A 24,307-nucleotide genomic window follows, 5' to 3' on the forward strand; every position below is an offset into this window, starting at 1 on the left:
AGCTGCTCTGACAGGGCTTTTGGTGATGTCAGAGCCCCTAGAAAATGACTGTCTCTTCCCTAGGGGATTTCCTTCCCATATCTAATAAACTTATCAGAAGTGTATCAGGTCTGTGAAAGGAAGAAGAAAAGATTTTGAGCTTCTGAAGTAGAAAGTCCATCTTCAGGGAGTTTGTGGTTGACTGGAAAAAGGTCTGAAGTCCTCAGCCAAGCTGACCTGTAAGCAAGTGGTGGGATTTTTGCCTGAGCAGGAACTCTGTCCAGAGTGGATTATTCTTGTGGAGAACACAAACGTGTCAGAAGGTATCCCGAAGACAAGGTGCGTTAGAGGGAAGATCCTTGGCTCTTTTGAAGTCCAAATCAGAGAGTGAGTTGCGCGTTCCTGTGACAGCCACATCCCCTACGAGTCCTGTGAATGTGGCAGATGTGTGAGGGCTGAGAAGGCAATCGGACTTTCTAGGAACACGTGTAAAACCACCCTTCAGATAGATGGAAGGGCTGAGCCTCCCCAAAAATTTCTGCGCTGAGCTAGGGTATGGTGGGCTGTTTGGTTATGACTGAGGCACATTAATGTTTGTGATTTCAGATTAAACTGATCCTAAATTACCATCTTACCTTGCCTTCACGGCACTGAGAAGCTCCTGCCTGCCGTGGCAGCAGCCCGGTTCCAGTACCCCGGCACCCCCATTTCCCCAGGGCCCTCTCCCACGGGACCGGGGTGCTCCCGGGGTTTTGAGCCCCTCCCCAAGGTCACTCTCCCGGGGCTTTCAGGGACCTCCTGGAGTATCGGGGTGCCGGGGAACCCCACGACTGTCTCAGGTCTCTGGGTCACAGGGCTCCTTGGGCTTATCTGGGGTCTTGGGGTGCTGATAGGACTTCCCCAGGATCACGGGGGTCCCCAAACTTATCCCGGAGGTTCCCCAGGACGGGGGGGGGTGGGGGGGGTGGTCCCCCAGGTCTGTGCCGGGTCTCCCCCAGGATCTGAGCACCCGCAAGCTCCAGGCTTGTCCCCGAGCACCCCAAGGTTACTGCGCTCTGCGGACAGCCCCGGGTCCCAGGTTCATCGCGGGGGTCCCAGGGCTGCCCCGAGACTGGGGGTCCCCACGCCCGTCCCGGGTTCCCCGGGGGCAGCGGCGGCCCCGGGGGCGGTGGTTCCGCCGGGGGCGGGCCGGGGCGGGGCGGGCCGGCGGAAGCGGGCGGTGGCGGCGGCGGCGATGGCGCTGCGGGGCGGGCGGCGGGCGGCGATGCCGGGATAGCGCCGGGCGGCCATGGCGGGGGGAGCCGGGCCGCCGCTGCGGCTGCTGCTGCTGCTGCTCCTGCAGCTCCTGGCGCTCCCCGCCGGCCGCGGCAACCGCACCGGCCCCGGTGAGTCCCGGCCGGGGATGGGGGGGGGCTCGGGGGCAGCTTGGGGATGCTCCGCGGAGGTGCTCGGGGGCAGTTCGGGGGTGCTCCGCGGGGACCAGGGCTGGGACAGAGGGGCACGGCTGGCAGAGGAGCCGGGCTGGGGGGGGCTCCGCGGCCCGACCGGGGGCCGGCGGGGTCCCGGAGGGTAGAGGCGCCGGTGGGAAACCAACCGGCTTACGTGAAAGTGAGCGGGGACTTGTCTGCCGCGCAGCCCCGGGAGCTGGTCTGAGTCCCGCAGCTCCTGCCGGGGGTGGCTTTGGGGTGGCTTCGTGATTTCCCGAGTGATTTGGGTGCTCGGGGGGGGTCTGTGAACCCTCCGCGGTGGAGCAGCCCTTGTGTCGGGCGCCGCAGAGCAGCGGGAGGTCAGGCCGGACCCAGAGGGGTTTCTGCTGGGTTTGTGGCGGCGGTGGTTGTTTTGCTTGGTTTTGCTTTGTTTTCAGGTTATTTTATTTCCAGTGCATCAAGGCAGCTGGGTGGGAGCCGGGGTTTTGGCAGAGCAGTGGGATGCTCTTCGTGGGGGTCTGGGGTCCCCGAAGCCCGCGCCTCCCCCTCCTGAGGGGCAGCCAGCGGGTGCCGTGGTGGAAAGCGAAGGTGAAGTTGTTTGCCAGCTTCACCCCGTCCCGGAGGTAGGCTTGTGCTGGCGGAGGCTATTGGCTGGTGGCAGTGGTTATCACTTCCACCGTCTGCGAAGCACGGAGGCTGTGCCGGGGAGCCCATGGGTGAGGTGGCCTTTTGCCCCAGGCCCACCCTCCTCTGGCATCCTGCTAGCTGGGTTCCCAGCCCTGGAGAGCTACCCTGCGCTTGAGGTGCCGTGGTTGGTTTGTCTTGGCGCCGTCCCGCCGGCTGGGGGAATGCCTCCGGAGGGGTAGGTCTGGGAGCCAGTGAACATCAGCCCTAGAGGGGCAAGGTGTCCTCTTTCTGGAACATCTATAGATAGATTTTTGACCTGGGCTAAGGGAAGAGGGTTTCTGTTATATTATAAAGGGCCAAACGTCCTGCCACATAGCCATGTCTTTTCTTGAGTCGGACTGATCGCCATCTCTGTAGCTTTAGACAGCGTCTGCTTTGAAATGAGGGCTTCATCCTTTTGATGGGAAGCCCTGAAACCAGCAGGCAAGGTATCATTTCCTAAAACTACCATGAGATCATCTTTGGACCAACACATCCAAGCTATTGCAGGTGGCTCTTTATTCTGAAATTCAAATTACGTGTCTCTTCTGCGCATCTGTGATTCTACTGTGTTTTGTTTCTTGTCACAAAAACACTTCTGGTTTTTGCATAATATGTTTGAGATCTGCTTATGTGAAATCTGTATGGGAGAGAATAGAAACAACATCCATTTGACAACTCCCTTTCTCAGTTTAAAGGGTTGTTTAACGTCATGGGACAGCTGATTGGGACTTTCCAGGTGTTGCCATGCTGGTGCAGAGCATACTGAATAGAGACAGACACACAGAGCACAGCAAGTACTAGAGGACGCTCTCCTGATGCAAATGGGCTGCGGGAGCACACGCCTCGCCTGCGGTGACCTGTCTTTCTGGCTTTTCTCTGCTGATATTCAGTTTATCTGCCTGTGGTATTTCCTTGTCAGCCGAGGCAGAAGGTGCCCAGGAGTCAGCTTGCCCCCTCCCTGGGTCCAGCTCTCGGGTGCCCAGCACAGTGAAGCCTGCGAGCGGGGGCTTGGCTGGTTGTTGTCACGAGAAGCTGTTTGTGAGCGGACTTTGGCCACGCTGGCGTTTTGTTGGTAGAGCCACAGCTGCTGCTAACCTGGTCACAGGCAGTGCGTGGGCAGAGCAGGTCTGCCTGCGTGCCCTCGGCCTGTCACTGCGCTTAAGCTTGCTCCATATAATTGACCAGTCCTTAAATAGCGCTGCTGATTGCTTGAGTTCTTAATTTTACAGCCTGCCTGCCCTCTCCTCCCCAAAAACCACACAAATTGCACTTCAGCTTCATGAGGACGTGCTGGGTGGGTGGTGACCGTGGCCGTTGGCCATGCAGGGGGTTGGAGAAGCTTATATCAAGGCAGGAGGGCTCATCCCCGTGCAGGTTGTCTGACAGGACCTGTTGCGCTGAGCAGGACCAGGCTCTAATTATGCTTTGTGTCCCTGTCTGCCCTCATCCTGTGCCCAAACATCTCCATGGACTTCCAGAAACGAACGTGCCATGTGCGTGCGGAGTGCAGCTGGGGGTATGGACACTGCTGATCAAAGACTGCTCCCTTCTGTACCTCCTGTGCGTGAAATGTAACTGGGCTTGTAGGGGATCGCAGCCAGCTCTTGTCTGTAATAGCCCACGCACTGTGTTGGCATTGCAGCCAGGGAGCATTTGCTTGAAAAGCCCCTTTTGTGGTCTCTGCTCCTTGCTGGCCTAGAGAGCAGCGTAACCCCGGCGTGTGGACTGCAGCGGAACGGCTCTGCCCACAGGCTGTGGACTTCTTGCCGTTCTGCCTGGGGCTCAGCCTTCCTGGTGACCTCGCCTGGCCCCGTGCATTAAGGTGCTGCAGGTGCTGCTCCCCTGGCTGGACCCTGTGGGTGCCCAACCGGGGCAGCCCCTGCGGTGAGGCGAGGCAGCCACGCTCTTCCTCCACCAGCGAATCCTCCAGTTGGCTTGCATGGCTGGTATTTCTTGCTTTCCTGTTTCCTCCTTTCTCTGTTGGGTTTGCAGGATGCCCGGAGGCTTTGGCTTGGTAATTTGCCAGGGAATTAAACCCATGATTACCATTCCTGTGTCTTTGCAGCACCGTGGGTGCAGGCCAGCATGCATCCTCCTTTGGGGCATGAATCGTAGTTCCTGCTAGGATTAGGTTCCTCTTGGCATGAAGTACGTCCCAAGGCTCTGGTCCTGCCTGAAGACTGCTTTCCTCTTTCTTTGGCATCTTTCTTAAACTCGATTGGGTCCTCTGTATTTCCAACAAGACCCTGTGCAGCGTTGGAGGAAGGAAAGTTAAACCACACTTGCCGCTTTATTCTCGATAGAAATGAGGAACCTGTGTCTGAAAATTGCCGCGGTTTCTCCCCACTCCAGGGAATTCCAGAGTAGGAAAGGAGCATTGGGAGGACTCAGCAGAGATGTGAAGACATTCTTCTACCCCCTTGCTGAGTTTTATGAACCTTGTTTTTGGGTGGGTGGCATGGCCTTGGCTCCACTCTCTCTGTGCAGTTTTACCCCCTTCCCAACCCTGGTGTGATGTTTCTTTCCCATCCTTGAGGTGCAGTCTGGCTAGTTTCGTGCTAACAATAACACCAATATGTAATTTTGCAGGTGAAATTATCAGCAGGCTAGTGGGGATCTGTAGGCATAGCTGTGCAGAGGGATGGGTGGAGAGTCTAGCTAGCCCTGATGGCACTTTGACTGACGAGCTGTTGTCCTCTTGCATGAGCTTTCAGCCTGCCCTAGGGCTGTTCTCTCTATCCCAGCAGCCTTTCTTCCAGGTAGGAAACTCTTTAGACTTTGGAAGGTACATCTGAAAGCACAGTTAGGTTTGCAGCACATGGATTTTCATCACGTTGCATGTCATAGGAAGACGGTGTGTTGTGTGGTACGTGTATCCTGAGCTGGGTAAGAGCGATAACATCAGCCTGTGCATTCAGCAGAGACAGACAAGGGCACAGCTCTTGCCTTTTGGCACCCTAAACTGCTGTTGGAGCCCAGAGCACCCCTGCGCTACCAGCACCCATCTGCTCTGCACCATTTGCCCCAGCGTTTGCTGCTGTCTACTCTGTTGCCTTTTTTTTTTGCCATCAACTTTTCCTCCTGACCTTTTCCTCCTCCTCTGTGTCTCCAGTGATCTGTGATCTTCAGAGCACATCCCACAGAGTGTAGTTAAGGCATCTTTTAGTGCTCTCTGGCTCCAGGTGATGGTTTTGTAGTGGGGGTGTGGACGGTTCTGACTGGAGGAGCAACGTGGATCACCACGTATCTAGTGGGACTGGGATGAGAAATCAGGGACACACAGGGCTCCTCTCCAGCAGCCTTAGAACTCCTCTGTGCTTCTGTGGGTGGGTGTAGCCTGCCCCCAGCAGCCGCCCCAGCAACTCCTATGCTCTCTCCCTTTCAGACTCCCTGTATGTCTCCGAGTACTTCTCTCAGAGCGCACAGAAGCTGTCCTTCTACAGCTGGTATGGGAACGCCAAGCTCTTCCACTTCCATGTGCCAGAAGACACTGTGCTGCTTCGCTGGCTCCTGCAAGCATCCCGGGGGAAAGGACCTGAGTGCACCAGCATGGAGATTACAGTGTACGTATGTCCCTGTGCTGGTGCTTGCCCATGGGGGCTTCCTGTCCTTCTCTTGTCCTTGTTGCTCATGCCTGTGGTTGGTTGGGTGTAGGAGGCAGGGCATCTGTTCCCCAGTTGCAGCAGCCAGTTTCTTAATGTACTAGCACTAAATCTGTGTTTAAACCTGTAGGAGTACTTTGTGTTCACATTACCAGTGGATGTGGGATTGTCTATCAGATGTGGTGTCAAAGAGACACCTTAGAAACACTGGAGAGAGTTTCACAGCAAGGCTGGTGTTGCTGCTCATGAGCAAAGGTGTTCCCGGACCTTCCTGTGCCTGGCAGGATCCTGCGCATGGTACCAAAGGCTGTGGCAGGACTGCAAGGGGCTTGAGAAGACCCAAACCGACTGGAGACGGACAAATTCCCCAGTAGAGAGGAACTGAAGAGACTGGGGACACTTTGTGAGAGATGCGGCTCTGTGTGGAGCAGAGATAGGAGAGGAATGCTGAGTCCTGCAGACACAAGAGCGTGAGAAGATTGCAAACTCAATGCCAGTGAAAGAAATGCTGCTTAAAGCAGTACTTGAGTTGTTGGAGGATTTGAAGTCAAAAACTTGCAAGACTTTGAGCTGTCTCTTGGGAAGGTACCAAGTTTCCTGGGCAAGTTGTGCCCATAGAGACACGTGGCTCTCTGGCACCCACCCCACAGAGGTCTCAGAAGTGACTGAAGCTGCTTGGCTTGCATTTCCCTGGTGTGTCCTGGACACAGACTGGTTGCTCCAGAGCAGCCTGGCACAGATGATCTTCCACTTTTTGCTTCCCAGAAAGGTTCCCAGTAGTTTGGGGACGTGAGGGACAAGCCAACAGCTAAACCATAGCTGGGCTGGTCTTCATTTCTTGGGCTAAGCTCAAATGGGTTAATAACAGATCACCTGTCACATTTGCTTGCTGGACCTGTTATGTGCTGTTGGAGTGTAGTACAAAAGCGAGCAAATTAAATGCCAAATTGGCTGCCCAAATAAATATCTCACATGTTACTTAGCTGCCTGCTTTTCTGCTACTTCAAACATTGGGCTGCTTATCTGGAAAGCAGAAGTGCTGGTGTACTGAAGTCAGTCACATGGTAAGTATCTTTCTAGTCTGTCTGCCCACCCTCCTTGCGAGAGGAAATAGGGAAGATGCAGATCTTAGCTAGAAAATGAAAGCTCTTCGTTGATGATTTAGTCTATATGGGGAATTTGCTGATGGTTATAAAAAAGGAGTAGTCTTGCAGCTGGGGTTTAACCTCACTAAGTGTGGAAATTTGCTTTCAGGGCTGATGGAACCATGTAAATCCTTATCTTAATAAGCAGTCAAGTTAAACCAATCGCTAAGTAAATCCCGGATAAGCTAATAGAAGCCAGTCATCGCCAGATGAAAATGATGGCTCTTGTGGTTCACTTCAAAATGTGGGGTTTTTCCAGCCTGCTTCCTCTCCGATCCCAGGCCAACCTGGGTGCCCACTGATGAGTTTGTATCCCAGTTTATCTTGCCACTGTCTTTACATCCCTCGATTTATTGGCATTCTGTATCACAGGCACTTTCGCTACGGAGCCCCTCCTGTGATTAATCCACTGGGCACTCGTTTTCCTGCAAATGCGACTGTCCGTCCCTCCTATAACATAAGCATCACTCTGAGCAGTGCTGTGCAAAACACCACCTTTGTGAACATCACCACCCCTGCTGCCGGAGACTGGTTCATCGCTGCCCATCTCCCTGAGGCTGCTGGCAGGATTGAAGTGAAGGTGAGGGTCCTGGTGAGGGTCTTGGCCATCGTACTCTGCCCAGTGCGTCTCGCCACAGCTGACCCGTCTGCTCTCCCCTCCTGCAGGGTTTCTCCACTCCATGCCCCTATATGTTCCAGGCAGATATGTTTGTGCTCAGACTCACTGATATGCCTGTTCTGGAGCCTGGTGTTGCCATGCTGCAAACCATCGTCTCACCTGCTAAGCCACTGCATGTCAAGTAAGTGAGGGCAGCAGATGGAAAGACTCGGGGCCATGGTGGGGTGGGATCTTCCATGGGTGCTGCTTAGGGGAAGCCACTGTTGTTCCCGTGGGGGGCTGGAGCTGGGGGGTCTCCAAGCCTGTTTGCTGAGCTCCCTGCGGTGGTGGGATTTGCAGGGGGAACGCACGAGCACCCTTCTTCGACTCTTCCCTCTTAGAGGTTCAGCTGCAGGAATTTTAGTTCTTTGAGATGTTTCCCTTGGGAAGGATTTTCACAACACCAGCCAGGGCAATCTAGTTGTTCTGGTTTTTGTTGGGATAGAGTTAATTTTCTTCACGGTAGCTGGTATGGGGCTATGTTTTGGATTTGTGCTGAAAACAGTGTTGATAACACAGGGTGTTTTTGTTATTGCTCAGCAGTGCTTATACAGAGTGGAGGCCTTTTCTGCTTCTCACGCCGCCCCGCCAGTGAGTGGGCTGGGGGTGCACAAGAAGCTGGAGGGGGACACAGCTGGGACAGCTGATCCCAACTGACCAACTGATATTCTGGGGTTAAACCATGACACTAGTTCGTGCCAGAAAGCCCTGGGGACTGTGATGGGTCATGGCTGGCTTGTGTTGAGAGTACAAGCTCTACAAAGTGCTGGTCCCTCCTCCTGCAGGGTCTTTGTTCCCAAGCACGCCGCAGGGATGCGGTTTGAGCTGCGAAGCTGTGTGACAAGCGAGCAAAAATCATGCACTGTGCGGGTGGTGCTGGGCTCCATCATGCTGCCTCAGTCCTTCCAGAGGATCATCACCTGCACGGGGAATGTAAACTGCAGCCTGGCCCTGGATTCGCCTCCCTGGGAGAAGTGGCTGCAGATCATGGTGGAGAGTCTTGGTGCGGCCAATGCTAATGTGTCAGTGGAGATGGTGGCTTCATTCACAGGTGGGCTTCCACTTTGTCTAGTCCTATGGGAAGGAGCAGAGAGAACATTGTGTCTGCTGTCTCTCTCGGGCCTTTGGGTGGCTAGCAGTAGTGGCCTGCGTTCCCTAGAGCGCTGGTTGCCTGGGCATAACCTTGGGGGTGAGACCTAGTTGTTGCTTTGGGATCAGAAGTGAAGGCTCCAGTGTCCACCCAAGGAGTGATATTCACTGGAGCTGCCTGGTTGGGAAATGCCTGAAAATTTCAGGGTCTCTGAAGCAATAGTGTTTTCTGAAAGCTGTTTGGGAAGCAGTGGCTGGCCTAAAATCTTACGGGGACAATAGTTTTGTATAGATGCACCAGACTAATGATATGTTGACTATTGATTGGCCATAAGCAGGCTACAGACAGGAAACCATCTCACAGAGGTTTACTTGGGGTAATGTCTTGGGTTGTAGTGAGGGGATGTCACCATTTCAGGTGGCACCTTGTGACTCAGGAGGTCACAAGGTCCTCATGGCTGTGATAGGCATCTTTGCATTCTCTTATTACATGACCATGATTCCTGCTTGACTCTTGGAGCCTTGGAAACTCACCAACTAGGTACATTTTTAAAAGTTTTATTCTACTGGGGTTTCTGCCATCTCTTCCTCAAAGGAGAGCCTCATTCCATGTGCTTGAGGGCCTGGCACTGGTAGCTCAGGTGTTAGAGGGGAGCACTAGAGTCTCTGAGAGCGATGGACAGGCTCCAGCTGTGGGACTCCAGCTGCCATGACATGATGGCTTGTGCCTGTAGCTGTATTGGATTAGCTTCTCTTTTCTGCTCAGCCTTGTCTGCTTATATCTGGGGAGCTGGTAGAGACTTTTATGCAGTCTGTGGTTATGGGACAGCTACGTGCTGTGCTCTGCCACTGGCCAGTGAATACTCCCTGGGTACACTGATATGTTAGGATGCTGTGTGTTATCCCTTCCTCTGTTCCCACTCCACTTCCCCGCAGCTCCTGGTTGCTTCCACCCACTGGCTTTCATCGGTGTCCCAACCTGCTGATGCTAGAGTTCACGGTGCCTTTCAGGGGCCGTGGCCAACACTGTGGCCTGACCCAGCTGAAATACCCCCAGTTTGTGCTATCACTTGAAGGTCTGGAGCTGCTGGGGCCCTGCCTGGATGAGGTGCTAGTCCTGGCTGTGCTGACTCCTCTCCTTTTTTGCTTTACAGCTTGCAGACCAGGTAGTACAAGTTCATTCCTTAACTTCAGCAGCCTAAACCAGAGCCAAGCTGGTCCCAGACCAGGTAGCGCAGGAGCAGCAGGGAGCTCCACTCTGCCTACAGGAGCCTCACGCAATGTGTCCAACAAGAGGAGCTTCTGTCTGCAGAACCAGCCTGTTGTTCGTGAGGACCTGGATGTGGTGTCTGTGCGCTACAGGCTCTTGAACGGTCCCAGCGTGCCTGTGCACTCCGTCTCCCCCACCCTCCTCCTCCTCAACCTGAACACTGGCATGGACAGCGGGGGTTCCCTCGTGGTCAGTCTCCTGCTTAACAAGGTGCGGAGGCTGATGGATGGGATTGTCTTCCCTTTGCAGGGCTTTGTCCCTGCTACTGGGCTGGTTTGGCAGCAAACTCCGGGGGTTGTAGGTACCAGTGGGACTATTTCCCTTTCTTTTTCGTGGTTACAAAACACTCTGAGCCTGTTCTAGCCAATTCCAGCGTGTCCCACCTGCCAACTCCAATTCAAATGCCACAGCTTGTTGGCGTGTGGTGGCAGTGACACAGAGGAGATGAAGTGGGAAGCATTTGCAATGCCATCTCCTCCATGGGAGCCTGGCGTCTTGCCACCAGGAGAGGAGGCTGAGCAGGGAAACCCAGGGATGTTCCTGCCCGAGTTGCTGATTCCCAGACTCCTTCAGTGACACCCTGAAATCAGCCCCCTGAAATTCTGACAATGAAGCTTGTCGCAAGGGCTGGTTATTGCCTTCCCAAGGGATGGAGCAGGGCTCAGCCCTGATGTCCTGCTGCCTCTGACTTCTGCCACCCTGTGCTCACGCTGAAGCGATGGGCTCGTGAGTGTCCCAACTGGGTGGCAGTCCCTGCCACACAGCCCCCCCGGGAGGTTCTCCTGACTTTCCGCCAGCATGCAGGGCAGGGCAGGGCAGGGTAGGGTGAAGTGAAGAGAAAGAGCTGGTGAATTGATGGGTGATTTGATCTGCTGGGTTTATTCTCACCTGCTGCTCCTGTATACTGTGGGCAGGAGATGAATTGTGCAGGGGGGTGGCATCAGGGCGCTCTGACGTGGGACACTGCTCTGTTTGCACAGACGTCCGTGAGCCTGGGCAATGCCACCGTGGTGGCGTGTGTGAGTGCTGCTTCGCCGGTGCTGTCCCTCACTGCCACACAGAACTGCAGCACAGGTATGAGAGATGCTGGCACCCGCTGCCAGCTCAGCTACACCAACTTGGGGCTTTGCTTTTAGACCTCGTCAGCTGTTAACTGACTAAGGGCTTTGTGGGATGTCCCAGGGAAACTGATTTTGGCATGAACCCTCCTGAAATCCTCATGCTGGCACATGCTCAGAGGTGCTGAAGTGCAGGTGCTAGTCTGGCACCAGGAGTTAGCCTCCACCAAAGGAAGGTCTGCTTACCAGCTGGGGCTCTTCCAGCCTCGTTGGCAGGAGGTTTGGGATTGGTCAATGTATTGCAGAGAAGCTAAGCTCTGAACTGGAGCACTAGCCAAGCAAACAGGCTCTTCCAGGTGCCTTGTACTGTCGAGGCAGGTACCAAGAGCTGAGATGAAAGAAAAACCAAGGGTCTCAGGAGCAAGGGTCCTCTCCGTCCCCCTGGTGCCTCCTGAGGATGGAAGCAAGGAGCCACAGGAACATCTGATTCCTGTGCAATTGGTCTCAGCCTGGGATTGCTGTGGGCCCTTCTTCCCTGGTCTTGGCGCAGCACAGCACCCTCTTTTCTTTAAGCTTTCTTCCAGGGCTACCCTCTGAGCGTGAGCACGTCCTCTGCAGAAGCGATGCTGATTGTCCTGTACCCGCAGACAGATGACTGGTTCCTCTCCCTGCAGCTCATCTGCCCGAAGGGCCAGGGGTGAGTCTGGTGTGTCGTCCTGCCTTGGGGCCAGTTCAGAGCATCCCACTGCCCTTGGCTAGCATGAGCAAAACTGAACCCCCATCCTCACTGCCATGCCATGGGCTTGTCTCACCTGGTAGCAGTTGAACTGTGGCTGCAGAGGGTGGGTGGCAGTGCTGACGTGCTGTCTCACAAGCACCCAAGCAGCATGTCTGCTGCCAAGCTGGCACATCTCGTGCAGACTGCAGATGGCAGAGCCTGCCTGGATGAGCTTCCCCTTCCCCAGGTGGATTTTTGAGGTGATAAATGGGTAAATGAAAATGCTGCTGTTACTCCTTTGAGGGGTCTCTGAGATGCAGGCAGCTATGCCCATACTCCTGTGGTTTGCCTTCCTGACGGTTCCTTGCATAAGGGGCCAAACATGCTGTAAAACAGTGCTGGTGATGCTGGTCCTGGGTACAGGGGTCTGCTATGGGGATCTGGGGAGAGCTGACATCCACCTGCACATCAGTTTGGCAGTCCAAGTGGAGAGGGAGACGACTGCTCCTAGCTCTTAGGAGGGATGGAGCAGATCCTGAAATAGTGGGGAGCTTGCGTGCACGAGCGTGGCCTGACCCACTGGAGCAGAGTGTTCCCTGGGCACAGGGCTGCCCCGAAGGACCGGGCTACCAACGCGACCTGCTCTCCTTGCAGTGAATGTAACGCCGCAGAAGCCAAAGTGACCGTCTTTGCATACCTCACCCCCTGCTTCAACGACTGTGGGCCGTACGGGCAGTGCAGCCTCCTGAGAAGACACGGCTACCTCTATGCTGGCTGCAGCTGCAAGGCTGGTGAGTGCGTTTTCCTAGGAAGCTTTTCTGTCCTCCCCAAGGCGAAGCCACATTTTTCCGTGGTGGTGTTTGGGGTCTGCCGCAGCTGCCAGGAGCAGCCTGGGGTCGCAGCACCTACCCAGAGAGCCCTCAGCACCCGTGATGGCCTCTCTGAGAGCACCCTGACTTTCCCAAGGGGTGCCTGGGAAGCACAGAGTGCCCCAGGGGAAATGGGGAATCAGGCTGAGGACAACTTTCTGCTGAAATGGTCGTTTTGCTTCCAGCTTGGAGTTCTCCAGGGCTTGGAGAGGTGCATCTGAGCATCCCTAGAGAGATCATGGTGTTGGCAGGGCTGCCTGAAAATGCCTGTGTTGGAGCCTCTGCCTTTCAGGGCAGTTTGTTACGCAGGGTCCTGACACAGGATGCGATGAGGCCGGGCTGCGGTCCCTGTCCGTGCTTTGCCATGGTGCTCTGTCTCCTGCCAAGAGCCAGCATGCAGGCCAGCCCTTAGACTCAGAGGTGCCCCTGGAGGAGGAACATCTAGTCAGCTGCTAATTATCTTAATGGGATGAGAAGACTGGGCGGGAGTCAGTGGTGTAGGGAAGATGATAGCTCTGCTGTGCTTGGGTGGGTACATGTACCTGTTCTCAGAAGAAGGACAAGGCAAAATGTGGTTCATTGCTGCTTTGGGCCTGAGCCAGGACGTCCCTGCTGTCTGCTGCAGGGCTGATGCTGGGCGAGGAGTGAGATGGAGGACAGCATCCTAATTTCCCCGAGGGGTGCCAGGTTCTGGGAAGCACAGAGCACCCCAAGGGAACTGGGGAATCAGGCTGAGGACAGCTTTCTGCTGAATTGCTTGGAGCAAAATGCCCCATCTGCATATTTGTGACCCAGAAATAAACTGGAGAGAGCAGCTTCCCTGGGCCCTGCCTGGCAGGGAGCCGGCAGAAGGGGCCAAGATGCTGGCTTGGTTTCTAGTGGCACTGTAGTAGAATGGATGCTACTTTTAACTCTGCTTGTTGACCGTGGAGTGCCTGCACATACCCTGGCTGCCTGCGACTGACCTCCTTTCCCCAAAAGGAGGGCATGGGCGTCCTAATGTTGAATTAAAATAATTTAAATTTTAAAAATATGGCAGGTTTATGTTCATAGGAGACTGTCTCAGTTCTTAGCATCCATTCAGCAGACTGAGCATTGTGCCCTGTGTCATGCACTGTCCTCTAGGAAATTTTCACTCCCACTGTTCTGTGCAGATGTGGATGTCACCATGAGGAGGAGGAGAAGAGTTGGAGGGGGATCGAATCACACCTTTCACTGCCCCCAGGGGTTACAGGGACCCTGGAGCTGGGCTCTTCTGTGGGAGCACAGGGAAAGGTCAAGAGGCCAGCCACAGGTTGCAGCAAGGAAACTTCCAGCTAAATCGAAGACGACAAATTTTCCTCCAGTAGAATTGTTCAGCTTTGCACAGTATCCAGGTCTCCATCCTTGGAGATCTTCAAAACTCAGTTGGACAAGGCCCAGAGCAATCTGCCCTGGCTCTGCAGTTTGCCCTGCTGTGACAGGTGGTAGGACAGGAGCCCAATGGCTTCCTCAGTGCTGTTGGCCATTCTCCACCCTGGTTCCTGGGATCTAGGGATCTTGCACCCAGCTTACAGCATCAATCCGCAGCACCTGAGCCTCAAACACTTGATGTATCACCCTCAAGCAGCATGTGTGTTGAGTTACTGTAGGGATGAAAAGTACCAGGCTGGACAGACCCATACTGTACATAGGATGGCCCCTGCTATGTGGCAGCAACCTGGGGGATGTCCTCAGAGCAGACATGGGGCTCTGCTGGGGTTCCCCAAGAGTTTCCCCAGCAGAGCACGTAATGAGACCATCCTGAGAACAGGAGTGTGAGTGGCTGATGGAGCAAGGGAGAGGAGGCTCAGGGATAGTCCTGGGTTGTGATTGCTGTTTCTGAGGCATCCCAGGCTCCTGCTGGGTGCTGCAGGAGGACAACGCAGGGCATGCGAGATCCACACGATCCTCTCCACTCCACAGGTTGGGGCGGGTGGAGCTGCACGGACGATACCAAGGCCCAGTCTGTTGGTGCGCAGAACCTGGCCACCCTCCTGCTAACCCTGAGCAACCTCATGTTCCTGCCAGCAATAGCAGTTGCTATTTATCGCTACTACCTGGTGGAGGCCTCCGTCTACACCTACACCATGTTCTTCTCCACGGTAGGGATTGCCTTTTGTTGGGTCCCCTGCAAGCTCCCCCTGAGCATCACAAATGCTGCATCAGAATGAAGTCTTTAGTGGAGCAGTCCATCCTGAAGCTCCACAAGATGCTTCTAGGATCATTGGACAAGCGCTTCCATGTCCTGCCCCTTCAGAGTTTGGCAAAAACATTATTTTCACTGGGCTCTTCCACGCACGCTGTGGGTGCTCGTATTTGGGGGTGGGACCCCAGGGAGGGGAGATGGTGTTGGAGCATTGAGCACTTGAAGGGTGCTGTCCTAGGAGCTCTCAGCTGCTGACAGAAGGGTGCAGGTTGATGGCTGCTCTCTGCTTTCCGTAGTGGCATGGTGGTTTGGTGGAGCTTCCTGGTGGCACTGCCAGGAGGGGTCCTGGCTGCCATGGGCTGAGCCTTTTCCTGCCTCTCCTTCCCAGAAAGCTGTGTGGTGCTGCTGGATTCATGCTAGCCTTTGCTTTTGTCCCCGGCTCTAGTTCTACCATGCGTGTGACCAGCCAGGTGTTGCAGTGATGTGCATCATGGACTACGACACACTACAGTACTGTGACTTTTTGGGCTCTGTGGTGTCCATCTGGGTGACGATCCTGTGCATGTCCCGGGTGAAGAAGATCCTGAAATACGTGAGTGTTGGGTAACCCTGCGCAGCAGGGCCAGACCTGAGCCAGCCAAGCCACGGGTGGCCGTGCTGAGCCCTCTCACAGCTGTATTTTAATGACACAGTCCAGCCTGGTGACAAAGCCTGTTTGTCACCCAATGCCACCCTGATTTTTAAACCAGTGGGTTGTTTTGTCCCAGGATAATGAACGTGTGTGCTTGTCGGGACTGGGGCTGAAGGGACTAAGATTTGTGGGAAAGGTTTGTGGGTCCTCTGATTTCTCCTTCTGAAGGTGGTGCTCCTGAGTCCTGCATGCATGTGGGGCTGGGTGGCCAGGAGGCGAGGCCCTCCCTACCTCTGGCATGGTTGGCTGTGCTTTGGCAGCAGATGAGGTGCTGATAGTACTGGTGGTGTCTCATTCCCAGGTCCTTTTCATCTTGGGGACCCTGTTAATTGCCATGTCCCTGCAGCTGGACCGCAGAGGGGTGTGGAACATGATGGGTCCCTGTCTCTTTGCCCTCGTCATCATGATTGCAGCGTGGGTAAGTAAGGGCAGCCAGACAGGACCTGCTACCCTTAGCTCCCCTCCAGGGAATGATGGTAGCAGAGCAGACCCCAGACTCCAGCTGATCCACAGGCAGGGCTTGATCTCCTTCAAACACCCAGGTAGAGGGGGAGGGCAGGGCAAGGGATTCACCTTCCATCCCTCCAGTAGCTGAGAAATCCCTCAGTTAAGGGTCTTGGCAGAGTCTGTCTGCTGCAGTTGAGAGCATGCCTGTGGCTGGAGTGTTGTCCCAGAATGGCTGGCTGTTGCCTGTGCCCTGGGCAGGAGCTGTGGCATCACCACAGCCCTCGGCGTGCTGGGCTTTGGTGCCACAGCTGGACAGGGGCTCTTGCATAGCAGAGATGGGCCCAAGAAGCGGGGAGGCTGAATTTCTCAGGGGCAGCAGGCACAGCCTCTTGCTCTGAGATAGGCAGGTGCTCCTGGGTCAGGCAGCGCTGCCTCTTTCCCCCTGCCTAAGCTTCTGGTTGGCTGCTTAACCCTTCTGTGCTTTCATACCTCCAGGTTTACCACGGAGTGAAGCGCAGACACTGCTACCCCTCCTCGTGGAAGCGCTGGGTTTTCTACCTCCTCCCAGGGATCACCTTGGCTTTCATTGCCATCTCAGTATATGCATTCATGGAAACCAATGAGAACTACTACTACACCCACAGCATCTGGCACGTGCTGGTGGCTTGCAGCGTTGCTTTCCTGCTTCCTCCCCGGGACAAGCATAAGAAGCCCTGGGCTTGGTCACAGAAGCTCACTTGTCGCTATCAGATCTGCCAGAATGACCGTGAGGAGCTCTATGCTGTCACCTGAACTGCTTGGCTCCCGGTCGCAGAGGTGGAGGGCTGGTGAGGTTGCACTTTGCCTGGGCTGCCCCGCTCTCGCACATTGGCAATCCTCTTACGTGCTCATTCACTGACTGGGAGAGCGCAGTATGAACCGGGTTTAAAGACGAAAATGGTGCGCTTATCTTGTGAAGGCAAGTTTGAGGCCACCTCTGCTTTTCTGCTGGGATGGGTCAGGCTCTTCATGGTTCTAGATCAAGGAATAGCCTGTCCCCCAGCTCCACATGGCCCTGGGGGAAATCGCCAACCCTTCTTCCCCTCCTGCTGCGTCCGTGAGGCTTGGGCATAGCCCACGCTGAGCTGGATCCAGGGCTTTGGCTGCTGGGCTCTTCCCTGCACCCCGTGTCCTAGCAGAGGGCTCTGGGATGGGGATTTCCCCTGCCATCCTGCAATCAGCATTTGAACCGAAGAGAACGGGTTTCTTCTGATCTGGGGGGGGCGGCAAATGATGCTGCATGCCCTTGGTGCTGGTGGGGAGGGAAGGAGCTGATCTTGGCGTGTGCTGGGCCCTTGGCCACTGTCTCCATGGGGGTCTGGAGCCTCTCTCCCTGTGAAACAGGCGGTGCTGCTCTTACCTATTCCTGATTCAGGGTGGGGGGTGGGAGGCGGGGAGGAAAATGAGGCTCAGACTTGGGCCCAGTGTTCAGGATCAGACTTGGCAGGAATGTGAAAAAACCCCGTGTGGGGACATGCAAGAGGCATCAGTAGCATCTTGCCCAGAGCTGTGAAACCCCCAGCAGTGCAGGGTTTAGTTTAAGTTTAACTTTAGCCCTCTTAGCTCATCTGGAAGGAGCCAAGCTGCTGTGCTGTCCTCTTCCTCTCTCGATGTTCAGGTATTCATTGTCTTCCTCCCTTTTGTGGGTTTGGCATGTGTACAGATCTGCCTGGGGCAGTGTAGGTGGGCCAGGATGGTGTCTGAGCTGCGCACCCCCTGCTCCTCCGGCCTGCTGTGCCTCAGAGGCTGAATGTGCTGCGGAGTCATGGCCGATCTGAGGCCACCAGCGATGTCCCACCCCAGCCAGGAGCATCACCACGGGCTCCCCAGATGGCTACAGTCTCCTTTGCAGCATCTGTCTCACCTTAGCCTTACTATAGGGCACACAGGCATCAGAAAGCAAGGGCAGAAACTTGGCAACCAGGAAAGTTGTCTTTGCCCATCCTCAGTCTATAGATAAGGGCTCAAATACATCGTTTCTTGCTGGTTTATTCCAGCTGTGGTTGGTCTGGTGTGTGCTGCTGGGAGCCCCTCCTCAGGTGGCTTTGGGGAGGAATGAGCTATTAATGAAGGAATTGCCTCCAGGTTATTTCTTTGCTTTGAGGAGTGCCCAGCCTTCTGCTCAGCTCTGCACTTTATCCCTCTGCCTCCCCTTCCTCTGCAAACTCCGACTTTTTAAACAGATGCAGGACGAGCGAAGAGCACTCGCCTGTGCCCAGCGCTGTCGTCCCCACGTCCCCCGCGTTTCCTTTGGCTGCTGCCACCCACGGCAGCAGGGCGGGAAGGGGGGACGCGGGGCCCTCAGGGCTTCCTCAAACTTTTATCACTTTTAGGCACTTTCCCCCCCTCCCCGTCTCGGTTTGCACAGCGGCGTTGCAGCCCCGGCACTGTGGCCGTGCGGCCCGCAGCAGGCCGCGGTTCCCAGAGAAAGCAATAATTGCTCTGCCTTCAGGGGCCTCCGCTGCCAGGCAGGAGAAGCTTTGGGGCGAGAAATCCCGCTAACGTGATTGTTTATTTTGTGTTTGATTGTTGAAATTCTGCTTTTGTCCTCCACCCCTGCGACTGTTGGCCCTGGCACAAGGTTGTGTTAGGTGCCGGGGGGGTGGGGGGGTGTTAATTATTTTGGGTAAAATCTGAGCGAATTCCTGTGTCTGGGGGAAAAAAAAAAAAAAGGTTGTGGGTTGTTTTGTTTTGTTTTTTCTTTGCTGTTAATACCTGTGATTATTTTATATGGTAAATTTTAAAGCTTACAGTTTTATAATTTAATAAAGGTAATGGTATTTGAGGGCAAACACGTGGCGGCTGGGCATGGGGCAGGAGCGGGGCCGGCTGCGGGCGAAACGCGGGCGCGGCGCGGCTCCTGCCGGCCGCCGTCGTCGTCGTCCCTGCGGCCCCTCCGCGCCAGCCAATCGGAGGCGGCTCCGCTTCCGGCCGCGGTGGCCGCTGGGAGCGGGAGCGGAAGCGGAAGCGGGGGACGGCGGGCGGGCGGGCGATGCCGCTGCACCGGTACGCGCCGCGGGTCTGGCCCGCGCTGCGGCTGCAGGAGGGCATCTGTGCGCGGCTGCCGCAGCACTACCTGGCGGCGCTGCAGGACGAGACGCCGCCTACGCCCGTGCACTGGCGGCCGCTGGGCGTGCGCTACCGGCGGAACCCGCGCACCGGGGAGCGGGAGCGCGTGCAGGACGTGCCGGTGCCGGTGTACCTGCCGCCCGCTGCCCACGAGGGGCTCTGGGGCGGCGAGGGCTGGATCCGCGGCTTCCGATATGCGCGCAACGACAAGGTGAGCGCTCCGGTCTTTCCTTACCCCAGGCCGGTGTTGTCGAGCCGGCGGTGCCCCGCGCGGGGATCCCGGGCGACCAGGGCCTGCCGGCAGCGGCCTCCCTCTCACCCTGCGTCACCGGGGCGCGGCTCAGGCGGCCCCCCCGGCTCCTGGTGCGGCCTCGGTCCATCCGGGCGGGCAGCAGCACCCCCCGGGGAGGGCCGCGTCCCCGGGCCCTGACCGCCGGTCTCTGCCCAGCTCTCCACCAGGCTGCCCAAGACGTGGAAGCCGCAGCTCTTTAACCGGCAGTTCTACAGCGAGATCCTCGACGCTACGCTGACCATCACCGTCACCATGCGGACGCTGGACCTCATCGACGAGGCCTACGGCTTTGACTTCTACATCCTCAAGGTGAGGCCCTGCGCCCAGCGGGGCTGGCGGGACTCGCTGAGCAGCGGCCGCCGTGGGGCAGGTCTGCGCCCACGCTGCCCTTGCCCGGGGGCTGCTGTTAATGTATTAGTGCCAGTCCGAAGCTTGATTGGAGCCCTCGGTATTACAGATCAGAACCACACTCAGCTGTAGCATAAATCCAAGAGATCTTTCCCTTTCATAACATGTGACCTGAGAGCCTCTACAGCACGTGGATAAACTGCCAGTGTTGTCTATGTGCTGATAGGCTGACGTGTTCTCTGGCAGCGGGTCTCTTGGTGCAGTTTAACACCAGACTTTATCTCTCCAGACTCCAAAAGCCGATATGTGCTCGAAGCTTGGGATGGATTTGAAGCGAACAATGCTGCTGCGACTTGCACGGCGGGATCCTAAACTGCATCCTGATGATCCAGCCAGAAGAGAGGCCATCTATAATAAGTACCAGGTGGGTGCCTGGCCTGCAGTTCTTGCCCTGGTGTCTGCAGTGATGTTTGCTGGTTGTCCAGACTATAATGCCCTAACCACCCTGTCACAGCACAAACCGGTGTTAATGCTCCTGTGTTAAGGGTATAGGTAGAGAAGATCTAAACATCATTTATCAGGTTTTTCTTGTCTCTCTGTGGGCTGCTAATTTCTGTACTGATCATTTAGGAAGACAAAAGCATGTATTTTTGCTGTGATCCAGGTCAGCAAGGGTCTGCAATAAGCACTGATAGGAGCTGGCACTGTTGACAGCAGCAAGAATTTGTGCTGATGCTGCAGCGAGGAGTCCAGACTGCCTGTGTGCGGTTTAGTTCTGTGCAGCTGGTGATGGTTGCCAACGTAGAAACACCACCAGCATCCATGGTCCGTGGAGTTGTGTGGAGAAACAACCCCAGAACTACACAAAGGAGAGACACAGCAACACACATGGCCGATCAAAGAAAATAGGAGCCTCGCTAAGGAAAGAGGAGAGAAGGGAAGTGGACTTTGGTTGCCAGAAAAGAGGGAACAGTGTTTTAAGATTTGTCTATAGTAACGTTCCTACTAGATCACATGTTTGTGTGAGTTGGGCATGGAGAGGATTTGCATCACCTGGAAAGACTGTACCACCTGCTCCTTCTTTTATCACAGGAATTTGCGATCCCAGAAGAAGAAGCTGAGTGGGTTGGCTTGAGTTTAGAAGAAGCAATAGAAAAACAGAGGCTTCTAGAAAAAAAGGTGAGTTTCTGAGACAATGCTTAGCACCAAGGTGTCTTAGCTATATTAGGCTGCACATCCAGCTGATGTGACAGCCTGAGCACTCCGGGGTGATGGAAGTGGTGCTCCGGAACTCCGAACAGCCACATGAACCTGGTTAAAATTGGGTGCCCAAAACCTGGGACTAGGTTAAAGCGCACCATAAACTAGATCCCCCAATCAAGGGAGAGATATTTAGGGGGATGGCTCATAACTCGTGCTGTGCTGTGTGAACATCTTTGCCTTTGGTTGCCGCCTGCTGTACGTGTGCTTTGGGACATGTGGATACAAGCTCACGGCCCGCGCAGTCAGTGACCCTCTGTCGCTGCAGCTCACTTGTTAGAGGCTATATGCAGAGGAGGGTTCACCAGAGAGCTGCTGAGGCAAAAGGGCTTCCTGGGGTGCTGGGGTCACTTGATGATGTTTCTCCCAGATCTGTTTGCTCTGGTTTTGGCTGCAGCAGGAACGAAAGGTCGGGAGCACTGACTGCATGAGGTAGTGCTGGGCCCTGAACCCTGTGGGGCTCCAGCTTCTTCAAGGGGTGTGTTCCCCCAACATGCTTCGGTACAGCTCTGATAGAGGGCAGTGTGAGGAGGGAGGGAAGCATTTTTAGAAGAAAAGGGATCCCTGGGAGCTACTGATGATTCTTATCTGCAGGCAGAACTGAGAAAGCTGATGAATGTCCCACACAGGTGCCTGTCATCTTTGAGGCAGTGTTACAGAGCTGAGCAGCAGCTGTGTCTGGAGGAGCAGCAAAGCAGGTTGACTTGTTCAGCCACTGAAAAAAACCCCGTTTGCATCTTCCTCTGGTTTTAACTGTTAGCACTCCCTCAGCACTAACTCCCTGGGCTCTCCATTAGGCTTCACCCCTTGGTGCTGCTCAGGTTCACTCCTTTTAAGTGGTTTATCTTCTGCTTTGTTTCAGGACCCTGTCCCACTCTTTAAGGTGTATGCTGAAGAGCTCGTCAACCAACTGAAAGAACAGGCACTGCAGAAGCAGTAGAAGGAAAGAAACCTTTGGAGCAAAAGCCCTGCTGCAGATCAGGCTATGGGGTTCAGTGAGTCTTCTGTCTGAACCACGCTTGTGTGGAAGGGGATGCATGATGAGCATGCCCAGGAGCATGTTGCAGTTATTGAAGTCTAACAACAGCCTAAATTCAGTGAGGAACCATTCCTGTGGGTTGAGGAAAGAATTTCTGGCCTGTGGCCTCAAAGTGTTCTTGTAAGACTGACTTCATGTCATTCTTCTGCCTGTACAAGTAGTTGGCTGCTGTTGAGAGCTTGATCATGATGTAAAATGAACATGCTTTCTGGGAATGAATATCAGTAAATTTTTCTCTGGTACTCATTGCTCATTAGTGTATTATAGCAGGGACTGTGAGACACAGTGGTGGTGTAACTTAGATCAATCCCCAGCCTTCTGCAGCAGAGGTGACTGTGCCCCCAAAGTGTGACCCCGAACCCCCAGCCTCAGGCGGTGCCTGCCAGCACGGGCTGAACTCCCCGGCTGCAGTCACTGGCCCTACAGCTCACTCTGACCCCTTGCGTGGTTCCAGCACTGTTTCTGTTTGAAATTGGTGACTTTGAAATCTTTTTATTTCGTAAAAATGTAGTTGAAGTGGGTGTTGAAGCATTTGCTCCTGTCTGGCAACAAGGGACTGAAAAGCATTTACCATAATTACACGCTAGCGAACAGTGCTGTGTGTCACTGGTGTCGTCCTTAAGCTTCGTGCTCCTGCAGTGGGTTTCTGGCTAGAGAAAAACCAGCCTCTCCTCCCTTTCCCCTCAGCACTGAGGTGAGGGACAAGCACAGAGCTTGCAGGATGGACCTCGTGTGAGCCATATCTCTGGATTGTCACTTACCCCCAGAAGAGACTTCACCTTCACCATGTCTTGGGATGAGACGTGCTCCCCCTCGCTAGCACGTAACGGCAAGTGTACTGTCTGTTTCTGAGCCACAAGACCCATGATGAGAGAGAAACTGGGCTTGTAGAGCAGCATGCAGCTGGTCCCCTCTGCACTGGAATGGAGGAGGACCACAGGGGAGTGGAAATTCCCAGTGCCTTAACGTCTGCCTTAAAGATTTGGGGATGAGGTGCTGCAGAGGTGGTCGCTGGGTAGGCACAGAGCCATTGCAGGGCAGTACTGGGTGTCCAGGGATGAGGGAGGTGGTTGAGGTGAATGCGATTTAAATGGTGGTGTTTCGTGAAGACCAGACTTCATTGCTGCTTTTTGGGTCAGGGAATGGGTTGGAGCCCTTGCAAGGGGTGTTTGGGCCCCCAGGTGAGTGTGGCACAGCTGTGCAGCCCCTGATGGTAGGGCTGGTTGGTCAGGGGCTGCCAGACTGGGGCTGTGCTGTCTCTCCACAGGCACAGGAGGCTCCATGCTGCAGGGGATGGGTTGGGTGGCAAAAGCTGGTGTGTTTCCAGCCTGCCTGTATGTCTTGGCTCAGGCGAGTCCAGGCTCTCAAGAGCAAACTGGCACAGAAGGTCACATTTGCCTAATTAATGATTTTGTAGCTGGGCCAGCACAATGACATTTGCTTATCTTCTCCCTCTTCTGCAACTGAGCTGAGTGGGAAGCTGCTGCCCAGCTCCTCAGGGACCCTGACACTCTGCCCTCGTTAGAGATAATTAGCTGGGACAAGCTCCTTGTTTGACAGCTCTGCTCATCATTAAGGCTAGCACAGCTCATGCATTTTAATGCGGCTCTGAGCAAAGCTCCACACTGTGCCTCTGTCCCGGCCCCCCTCCGTGGCTTTACTGGAATGTGCCAGTGCGGGTCTGGCTGGGGGTCCCCGAGTGCCTCACAGCTCCTCGGCAGTGAGGGGGCTGTTTGGGCTGGCTGAGCAGGCAATTATCAGCTCCTTCTCTGTCCTTGGGGCTAGTAGGTTTTAGTTATGTAAAATTAGCTTCCAGTTGCGTGGTGCCGTATCTCTTGGGGAGAGCTCTGGCTGCACGGCTGGTATTGCCTGTCCTTGAAGTTGACTCTGTTCTTCAGTGCTGCCCATCGTGCATGCCCGGTCTGCAGGATCTGCTGCCTCGGGAAGGTTTGTGGGTGATGAGGGGTAGCAGGAGCTTTCAGCCAGACTTGGGGGAGAGCTCCTGTCCCGCTGGGGGCGGGGGGTGCTAACAGGGGCACTGCAAGCGTGCAATAGGAGCTTCTCCGAGGGGGAAAGCTACTGGAGATGTGGTTAATCCTAACTTCTGAGTTGGAGCCCTCCATTCTTTCATCCTGCCTTTGCTGAGAAACCTTCCCTTTGCTCCTTTCCCTACACCTGTGTTGGATGTGGCTGGGAGCTTCCCCCCAAGGACACTCTCTCATGGAGATACTCTGCTGACTTGAAGAAAAGTGGAAACTGTTTGCGGACCAGGGGTGCTGCAGCTTCAGAGAAAGCCAAGTTGCAAGTGTGCGGGCCTGGCTTGCCCTTCAGCTAAGCAGAGTAGCAACTGTCTCGAGGAGGGAAGGGAGCCCCTGCGCAGCATTTGGGGTAGTTGGGCTGTGATACTGCCAGCCAGGTCACTTTGAGGAGGAGGAGGAATAGCTCAAGGCCCCGTGTTAGACCTGTCTGGG

The 24,307-nt window shown here is 55.1% G+C and overlaps 2 protein-coding genes across 4 annotated transcripts; both read left to right on the forward strand.

Moving 5' to 3' along the window:
* The first annotated feature begins 1,216 nt into the window (after nucleotides 1–1,216).
* On the forward strand, nucleotides 1,217–18,620 carry PGAP6 (post-GPI attachment to proteins 6). 3 transcript variants are annotated; one of them, XM_074885556.1, is made up of 13 exons: nucleotides 1,217–1,364; nucleotides 5,461–5,638; nucleotides 7,195–7,402; nucleotides 7,489–7,622; nucleotides 8,266–8,531; nucleotides 9,724–10,049; nucleotides 10,820–10,913; nucleotides 11,471–11,594; nucleotides 12,270–12,406; nucleotides 14,429–14,607; nucleotides 15,097–15,243; nucleotides 15,644–15,760; nucleotides 16,285–18,620. In XM_074885556.1, the coding sequence occupies exons 1-13, from the start codon at nucleotides 1,268–1,270 to the stop codon at nucleotides 16,579–16,581; spliced, it is 2,304 nt and encodes a 767-aa protein (XP_074741657.1). In that variant the 5' UTR covers nucleotides 1,217–1,267; the 3' UTR covers nucleotides 16,582–18,620. The 3 variants fall into 3 exon arrangements, with proteins under 3 accessions (XP_074741657.1, XP_074741659.1, XP_074741658.1); XM_074885558.1 differs by lacking the exon at nucleotides 1,217–1,364 and adding an exon at nucleotides 1,478–2,029; XM_074885557.1 differs by lacking the exon at nucleotides 1,217–1,364 and adding an exon at nucleotides 5,808–6,741 and having other exon boundaries at nucleotides 5,555–5,638.
* Nucleotides 18,621–18,780: 160 nt separating this feature from the next.
* MRPL28 (mitochondrial ribosomal protein L28) lies at nucleotides 18,781–22,432 on the forward strand. The gene is made up of 5 exons (XM_074885559.1): nucleotides 18,781–19,108; nucleotides 19,346–19,498; nucleotides 19,827–19,961; nucleotides 20,630–20,716; nucleotides 21,660–22,432. The coding sequence occupies exons 1-5, from the start codon at nucleotides 18,821–18,823 to the stop codon at nucleotides 21,735–21,737; spliced, it is 741 nt and encodes a 246-aa protein (XP_074741660.1). The 5' UTR covers nucleotides 18,781–18,820; the 3' UTR covers nucleotides 21,738–22,432.
* The last annotated feature ends 1,875 nt before the right edge of the window (nucleotides 22,433–24,307 follow it).

This window comes from Strix uralensis, chromosome 16, assembly GCF_047716275.1.
Source record: "Strix uralensis isolate ZFMK-TIS-50842 chromosome 16, bStrUra1, whole genome shotgun sequence".
Classification (NCBI taxonomy): domain Eukaryota; kingdom Metazoa; phylum Chordata; class Aves; order Strigiformes; family Strigidae; genus Strix; species Strix uralensis.